Here is a 9,403-nt window from a genome sequence, read left to right as displayed (position 1 = left end):
GTTAACCCACCCTGGAGACAGTGGGGTGGTACTGACCTGTAAGAAGAGTCTGGGTTCCTGTCCTCATGGCACCAGCATAAAGCCACAAAACAGTTATGTGCCCATGGTGCAATGGGGACCATGTCTGCCTTCCTAACACATGACTAATAGAGTAGACCTTATTTATTTATTAATTAATTTACAGTGTGTGTGTGTGTGTGTGTGTGTGTATTTATATGTGTATTGATACAGGGTCTCATGAACTCTATGCTTAGCCTTAAAACATGTAGCCTTGAACCCCTGATCCAAAACAAAGTAAAATACTCATCCAATTCAGATAAACATCCTGCTCATGTGAATTGTACAACCAAAAACCCACCTCTCACCAAAAAACTGCATCATTTACAAAAATTAGATTCTTTAGTGCTCTATTCCAGTGGCTTCCCAGTTTTAACCCACTGCAACCTTGCCTTCAGAACCTGCTAATGTTGGGATTTGGAGTTCTTTCCTTGAGTTTACAGCCTGTGAATTTGCATCTGTAGCAAGCTTCCAGTCACTGATACTGCAGTCTTCAGCCCGAGAACTGCCCTTCCCCCCAAAAAAACAAAAACAAAAGCAAAAAAAATTCACTTCAAGCTAGTGTCCCCAGCTGCTGAGGACAGGAGGCTGAACTTGTGTCACAGCTGTTAGCTCAAGTCACGCCCCAGTTCAGGTGTGCCTGGCTATGCCAGCTGCAGAAAGCCTTGTTTTGTTTCTCTTTAATTCTTTTACTTTGAGATAATTTTATCCTTATATGCGATTGTAAAAATAGTGCAGAGTGTTCCCATATACTTGTTACCCAACTTCCCCTTGCTTGAACGAACATCTTGCATAACCACAGGACACTCATTCAGACTAAGGATTTAAGCTTGGGCAAGGCTATCAACTAGACACCACCACTCATTGGACTTTGTTCCCATTTTAGTGTCCCTTTCACACTTCACGATCCAACCCAGGACCCTAAACTACTTTAGTTCCAGGGGCCAATATAAACTACGGCTTTGTTCTGTCTCCTCTGCACTCTCCACGTAGCTCATCTGTCTCCATAACTCCGAGCTTTAGAGTCCTGGTCAGTTATTCCTCAGGATGTTCCTCAGTGTGAGTTCAGCTGATGTCCTCATGTGACCACATGGCAGGTATGGGTCACTGTGAGAACACAGGGCTTGGCATGTTATGTCAGATAACACAGATGCGACACCTTTCACTACAATGTTAACACAGTTTTCTTGAGAATCATGGTGCCTACCAGAATTTGCCATTGTGGTTGTTTTCTTCATAACTATCACATAATTATAATTGCTGGAGAATAAACCTGGGGGCTCACAGTACTATGTAAGAATTCCATCACTGAGCTACAGTTCCAACCCTAACTATCAAATATTTTTATAGCCGCTCCTTGAGATTGCAAACACACTAATTTTGCTTTGAACTTTTACATCATTCATTTTAATATTCATCGGTGGATCTTGCCTGTGCATAGCATTAATCTTGTACTCCTCTCTCTCACATGTGCACTTGTGCGCTCGTGAACGAACACACACACACACACACACACACACACACACACACCATACACACTGTACACAAAGTGCCAGATACAAGACACAAAGAAAAAATTTAGAAACCAGCTAGAGAAAAAAAGGAACAATATGTTCTCAAGAACCATGAAAACGGAAGCAAAATTCTTAGTAGAACCCACACAAATCAAAAGATAACTGTATGGTACTAGCTGAAAGGCTACATTATTTTTTCAAACCTGGCAGTGTAGAATTCTGTCAATGGGGAGCTGCTTCAGTAGGTAAAGTGCTTGCTGTGCATGTGTGAGCATTGGAGGTTGGATCTCCAGTATGCATAGAAATGCTGGGCAGGTGTGGTGGTACCCATTGCTTGGGAGGTAAAGAATGGCCATCCTTGGAACAAGCTCCCTAGATAGACTAACTGTATCAGTGAGCTCTGGGTTCGAGTGAGGGACCCTGCCTCAATATATAAAGTGGAGATCAATTAGGAAGACCTCTGGCCTCCATATGCATACACATCCACACACATGCACCTACACATATAAACACACAAGCGCGCGCTCTCTCTCTCCCTGTCTCTCTCTCCCTGTCTGTCTGTCTGTCTGTCTCTCTCTCTCTCCACTCAGTCACACACCCATACAGAAAGTGGAGGCAAGGACTTTTATCAGACAGATCACAACTGAAAGAATTAATTCATTGTCATCAAAGGTGTCTTGAAAGGAATGTTACAGAAACTTCCCTACCATTTTAAAACAGTGGCTTGCAGGAGGGGAAACAGTTCTCTATAGAAGAACTGTCATTAATATCCATAGGTAGAACTACTGCATTAGGGAATTACCATCAGAACACCAAAGGAAATCACTTCCAGCCGTGTTCCCAAACCACTGCCAGCCCAATTCTCAGTGATTGGGATGAAACCAGATCGTTACTTATCCTCTGTATCCAGGAAGGTTAGAGGAGTTTGAAGACAAGTGCCTGCCTGTTCTGCAGTGTGGTCATGAAAACATTACAAATATGAGTAAACGCTGCATGTGTGAGTATATGTGTGTGAGTATGTGTATGTGTGTGTGTGTGAGTGCGTGAGTGAATGAGTGTGAATATATGTGTGTGTAAGTGAATGAGACTATATGTGTGTATGCATGTGAATGTGTGTGTATGTGGGTGAGAGTGTGTGTGTTTGAGCATGTGAATGTTTATATATGAATGTGTGTGTGAGAGTGTATGTATGTGTGAATGTATGTGTATGTAGGAGAATATGTGTGTGACTGTATCTGTGTGTGTGAATGAGTGTATGTGTGTGTGACTATATATGTGCATGTGTGTGTGTGTGTGTGATTGTTTCCAAAGTGTTGTATTGTATCAAGTGACTGGATAAGGTCAGCTGATACTGAAATGGAAGCTCTGTGGAAGAGATACAAGGATTTGGTGGTGGGGGTGTTGGAGGTGGAACAAAACCAGTGGTGGGGAACACTACTGGATAACAGGAGAAACACGATCATTTAAACGGTGTGGCATGCAAAGTCTTCCCCAGCTGGATGCAGTGCTAGTGGACCTCCCCTCTTCAAATCCAAACCTGCAGCCCACTGCCCACACGGTTTCTGAGAGTCCTGGTGTTTGTCCTGGTGTTCTACCGAGATGGGGCTCAGCGTGGTAAGTGACTGGCCCACCCTTTCCAGCACACGGATCCAAGCCCTGGTGTTCTCACACAAAGAGCTGCTTGTTCACACACTGGCCTGACCTCAGAAACAGTGCTCTATTATCTGTGTGCTGCTGTTCCAGATGTGGACACCAAGGATATGGGCAGAGTGTGAGATGCCTTTAGGGGCCCTCAGTGTGAACATAGAATCACATAGTGAGGGACAGTTCCTTCTCAACTCTCTCCTGGTTCTTTTGGCTCCCTCAGAGAACAAGTCTGACTCAGGTGTCTCCTTTCCTTTTCCTACATTTGATAACACGTTTTCTCTTGTCGTTTAACAATATGAAATGACACAGTGTTTTTTTTTTTTTTTTTAATTTTTTGTGGGCGTGTGTGTGCCCACGTGGGTCTCAGGGATTGAACTCACGTTGTCAGGCTTGAGAGCAAGCTTTTACCCAGAGAGCCATCTCGCTGGCCTTTTGTTTTGGGACAGGGTCTCATGTGGCCTCGGCTGGCCTGGAACTTACGATACCATCAAAAAATCATCCTTGAGCTCTGGGTCCTCTCACCTCAGCAGGCACTACTACGGCCACCTATTCTCCATTTTTCTAAGAGAGAAAAGCCTTCGGGCTTAGAGCCTCTGCTAGGATACAGGATTTGAATAGAATTTAATAACACAGTTCGAGCTTTACTTTATCATCTCCTATTTATAGCAAGTGCTTACAGGCTTGCATTTGGTACGGCAGTCTCTTTGAAAAACAAAGTGAATTATAAGCTGAGCCGATAGGAATGTTGAGGAGACGGAAGCATGGAGTTCTGCCAGAACAAGCGACATGGGCCGAACCTCAGAGAAACCGGCTGCCGGGGTCCCATTCCTGTGTCAGAGAAAATCCCGGACTTCCTACATAAAGCCTGAAAGCGACGTCAGTAAGGAGACCCTGAACTCATGACACAGGAGCCTGGGCCAGTTGCTATGCCTGGTTGAGGAGAGCGGAAAGCCTGCCAGGTGAGAACAGAGGTGGCAAGAGGCAATAGCAGTAAAGAAAAGCCATCATCCCCCAAGTAAGGTACCATCGCAAGGAAGCTGCTTCCTTGCTGTGTGTAGCTGGAGCCTCACGCACTCGGCCTTCCTTGCTGTGTGTATCTGCTACTCCATCAGGAGCCTCATGGACTCGGGCTTTGATTATTACTGTCTAAAATGTCCTGTTAACCAGTTCATGTCTATGAGTAACAATAAAGAGACTTCATTAAGTGAGGGTTCCTAATTTTTCAAGTTTTTTTTTTTTTTTTTACTCCTTCCCCCCCTTTCTTCCATCCCTCCTCTCGCTTCTTTCCCTCCCTCCCTCCCTCCCTCCCTCCCTCCTTCCTTCCTTCCTTCCTTCCTCCCTCCCTTCCTTCTCTCCCATACACTTTTCTCCTAACACTGATTCTCCAATGTTCCCACTAGGGAATTCAGCCCAGAGAAAAAGCAGCTCATGCATGGAGACTCATAGGGGATTTTGAGGGAACCCGAATTTAATTTTCTAAAACGTTGGCTGAGTTGGGCACTGTCACTCACTCCTGTAATTCCATCATCTGGGAGGCAGAAACTAAAAAGGTCATGTGTTCAAGGCCAGATGGAGCCACATAGTGAGAACCTGTCTCAACAAACAAACAGACATCACAGCTGGAACGTTTATGCGTGTGTTGGAGCCCACTTACAGGAATCCACGTATCGTGATGGAGAAACTGTAATCATCCTCTTTTGAAGTTGTCCCACTTGATGAGCCCTGATTGCAAGGATGCCCCTGGTCTTCTGACACAATGTAGTCTTTAGGGACCTGCACAGGGAAGCAAGGACCTGCTCTATGCTCACTCTTGTGCCAGGAATATGAGCACCAATAAACTGTTAAGAAGGAGCACCCAGCTCCTAGTGGCACAGAGCAGAGGGGCAGCTTGCTTTGTGGTGACAATTACAGATTTGGTAGCAACTTCAGGTTGCTTCCCTTGAAGAGCAATGCAGGCACAAACTGGAAGATAAAGAAAAGGTTTTACAGCCTACAGAGAAGCCTGGGGAGAGGGCTCAGAACTGGATGGAGAAGGGGCCAAGAGACCCAAGTTTATTCCTGACTCCTTCCCCCAACTGCATCTAGCTAGGCCTGAGACTCAGACCAGGGGCTAGTCTCTGAGTCACCTTCAGCCTCCTTTGTGACAGTCAAGGGTGGTGTGAAACAATGCCCTAGGGTGGTCTGAGCTTGAAACCTCAGATCTGCCCTTCCCTTGACTGGTTTTCTGCTGTCTTCTTTTCTGGTCCACCTAATCACTTCTGAGAGTGCTGTGTGTACTCATTTTAATCTTGTAAAAAATGATTCTTGCTATGCCTTACATGTTTTTCTCTTGCATTTCAGAAGGCTAGCAACCTCCATTCCTAGGAAGGATGCTATCCATAATGGCCTGGGAGTTTCACATCTCTTGCCTTGGCACAGTCTCAGAGGCCAGCCCTGCAGCAGATGGAACCAGAAAGCCACACTTCATTATGTGGCCTGGAATGTTATGCTTCAGCCCAGACTCCATGATGAGGCTCATAGCTCCAGCTTCCTTTACACTGTCTGCAATGATTACCCATGGCCTCGTGGTTAACAAAATGAGAATTTATTAAATGTTCAACTCTAATAAATAGTCAGTTGCCTCTACAACAGGCTCCAAGCCCTGGTAAAATGACACGATTCGCGTAACCATTCAGAGAGGACATAGTAAGCTGTGGGCTTTAGTTACAAGACGGAATTTCCCTCTTCCTCTACTCACTGCCAAGCTGAAAGGTTTGAAGGTGGATTTAGTTTTTCTTATCACATAAGATCCAAAAGATATATTAGTCAAACAGGAAACAAAACAAAATGAAACCAAGACTCCCAAACAGAGAAGCAGGTATAAAGAGAAGATGTGATGGTTTCTCCACCAATGGAACCAACAATAGATATGCTTGGAAGGAAGTTCAGCAAAAAGAAGGCCCAGACACACTCTGGAATGTCCGTTGCCTTTTCTTGAGGGGCTGGGTGAAGGTCAGTCATTCACATTCCAGGACAGAAGCAGGCTTTTCAGGGCTTTCCTTTCCTAGGGATAGATCATGGTGGAGAAACCCAAACTGGACCGGTCGCCCTCAGACCATTACAACAGAAGAAGGTGAGGCGCTCGGCAATTTCAAATGTGAAACTTGAAATTCAAGAGTAAAGTAAGAGTCAGGGAAAGAGGCTCCAATCCTCAACTGTGAGAGGCTACTGTTGCCCGAGGCCAAGGTCACATTTCAAAACCTGGACTGGAGATGCTCATCGCAACAGCCAGAGACACAGCTGTGCTCTCTGGCCGGTGTGACAGCATCTTATCCCCCACTTGCCTTGGGTTTCTTCATCTAGCAGCTACTTCTGGTTCCTACCTATCTCCACTGGTCTCTGCCAACCTGTTATTCATTACTGCAAAGGCTCCCACTCCCCCTGAGAACTCATCATCCCGGGAGGATGCACTGTTCTGGTGGGGTCCACCATTGGCCATCTCGGACAACTGCTTCTGCAGGATGGCCAGGGAGACCTTGTTGGTGTCCTTCATGGAGATCATCTCCCCCGAGAGACGCCGTCCATCAGTGTCACTTTCCATCACCCCGTCTGTCTCTATGGAGATGTTGCACCTGTTCCGGATGTTACCCGGCATCACCACATTCCTCCTGGACCGTAGGAGTCCTCTTTGGCATGGTGGGAAGCACCCGCTATCCAGTTTCCTCAGGATCCAGTTCACAGTCTGTTTGATCAGGATGGAGATGACGTTAAACAAAGAGTAGATACAGCAGACGCCCATGAGGATGAGAAAGAAATTGAAGAAGCGGTAGAGCCCCTGGCTCTCATACTGAGCATTCTGGCTGCTGACCAGGTCCCCAAAGCCAATAGTGCTGAAAGCCACAAAACAGAAGTAGACCGAGTCGAAGTAGCTCCAGCCCTCCATGGTGGTATACAGAGCAGAGGCTCCGCAGGAGATGGCCACTGATGCCAAACATAGGATCAGCATGACGTAGTACACAGAGGGCTTCCAGCCAGCCAGGCTGTCCACCTCTCCCTTTTCAGGGGCCTTCATGTTGTCCTGGGTCACCGCCCCACGTCTGCGCAGCTGCTGCTGGTGACAGGATCTCATGACGTAGGCGATGACGGTGATCAGCCGCTCCAGGAAGAGGTTGAAGAAGAGGATGGTACTCGCGCATCCAATGAGACCATAAAAGATCAGAAAAATCTTCCCTCCCGTTGTGGCTGGCGTTGTCATCCCGAACCCTGAAGAAGACAAAAACCAGAGGAGAAAACAGTGAGCGGGAGCCTGCCTGACAGAGGAGTTGGTGTACAGCAGAGGTTCTTGACCTTCCTAACCCTGTGACCCTTTAATGTGGTTCCTCATGCTGCGGTGACTCCCCTCCACTGTAAGATTATCTTGTTGCTACTTCATAACTGTAAGTTTGCTATTGTTATGAATTCTAATGTAGTACCTGATATGCAGGATATCTGAAATGCGAGCCCCAAAGGGATCACAACCCACAGGTTGAGACCCACTGGTTTGTAAGGTTTGGAGACTGGTGAAGGATGGGAAGAAACAAGTTATAAAATCCCTCAGCCCTAGCCTTTCTAGGAAAGCAGAGAATCCCCATCTCTGTTGGAAGGCAGTTGTTCAGCATGCAGAGTTGGCCTGCTGCAAGCCCGTATGGTGCTATTGTATGAAGTGGGAAAAGGCCCCTCTTACTCTGAGTGGAAAAAGTCTTAGTGACAAAGATAAGACTAGGTCTCAGCCTCCTTCCCTCCTTTTGCTGGATGCTCTTGTACACTTTGGAACATGAGCAGCTATAATCAACAGACCTTGTTCAGAGACACAAGAACTCCTACAAAAAATAAAGGCTTATGCATACTCGTAAGAATTCATTTATTCCACAAACACAGAACCAGGGATTAAAGCCAGAAGTGCCCCGTCTTCCTGGATCTCCGGTTCTGCAGGATGACTGGTACATGGTATGGTAAGCACTGGGCTAGGAAGTGGTATAGGACCTCCTGGCTGCAGAGAGGGGCATCCATCTCAGTCGTGGGGCTCTGGGAAGGTTACACTGAGGGTCTTGGAAACCCAGGAGGTTCTGTCCAGGCAGAAGGAGCATGCAAGTAGTAATGATGGTCTTTTTCTCCTCTTCTGTGTGTATGTACATGGTGAGTGTGTGTGTCTGGATGGGCATGTGTGTGTGTGTGCACATGTGTGTGCATTTGGGGACCAGAAGTGGATGTTGGGTATCTTCCTCAACTGCAGTCCCCTTCATTTGTCGAGGCAAGGCCTTTCACTGGACCCAGAGCTCACTGACTCCTGCTAGCTTAGATGGTCAGCGTGCCCTGCAGATGCCCAGTCTCTGCCTCCTGAACGCTGGCATTAGAGGTTCTAACTCTGGTCCTCACACCTTTCCCTTCATTTGCAGGTTCATCTCCCTCATTGTGTCCCATCACTGGGATGCCAAGCCTTAACCATTATCCGTTCCTTGGAATCTCCTCCCAAGTCTGTCCTTTATCTTGTTGCTACTGGTCAACTAATGGCTGCCTACCCTAGGTTCCCTTGGGAAATAGTCAGATCAGATCTTGGGCTGAAAGGGTTTCTGGGGTTATGACTTTATGGTAACTGGAGATGAAGTCAAGGGACCACCTTTCCCAAGCACCTTACCACTGAGTCACAAGCAAGTTAGGCAATTGGTTCCCATCTATTGAAGGAACTTGGGAGTTACTTGGATGAACTCAGTGGATTTCCTGAACCAGGAGAGCTCCCTATAGCTCCCTATATTGAGTGCTCCCTGTATCGAGTGTTCCCTATAGAACACAGAAAGCAGAAAGCTGAGCCCATATACTATGTGTTGGGCCATGGTTATGATAGGAATGAATTTTATCTCCCCAAGTTCACATGTTGATCTTAACCCACAAGTTGGAAGTTTTAGATCATGGTCCTATATGAGGGGATTAGCATGTGGGTGAGGGACCTTCATGGCATCTGTGTCCTTTTAACACCTTGGGGGCTGGGGATGTGGCTCAGTTGGTAGAGTGCTTGTCTGATAAGCTGGGTGTGGTAACAGGTGCCTGTAATCTAGCATGTAGGAGATGGAGCCAGGAGGATCAAATGTTAAAGGTTATTGTAGACTACATAGGGAGTTCAAAGGCAGCCTGGCCCTGACAACAACAAGCTATAAGAGATACCTCAGAGA

The 9,403-nt window shown here is 46.6% G+C and overlaps 1 protein-coding gene across 2 annotated transcripts in view; it reads right to left on the bottom strand.

Moving 5' to 3' along the window:
* Positions 1-5,786: 5,786 nt before the first annotated feature.
* Kcnk13 (potassium two pore domain channel subfamily K member 13) overlaps positions 5,787-9,403 on the bottom strand; it is a 94,736-nt gene continuing 91,119 nt past the window's right edge. For both annotated transcript variants that reach the window (XM_021202257.1, XM_021202256.1), the window contains exon 3: positions 5,787-7,460. In XM_021202257.1, the coding sequence (XP_021057916.1) occupies positions 6,577-7,460 (884 nt within the window). In that variant the 3' untranslated portion in view covers positions 5,787-6,576. The remainder of the gene's footprint in view (positions 7,461-9,403) is intronic.

The sequence above is a fragment of the Mus pahari genome, chromosome 7, assembly GCF_900095145.1.
Source record: "Mus pahari chromosome 7, PAHARI_EIJ_v1.1, whole genome shotgun sequence".
NCBI classification, from domain to species: Eukaryota; Metazoa; Chordata; class Mammalia; order Rodentia; family Muridae; genus Mus; species Mus pahari.
The sequence above is the reverse complement of the archived record's forward strand: the minus strand, read 5'-3'. Positions and strand labels throughout refer to the sequence as shown.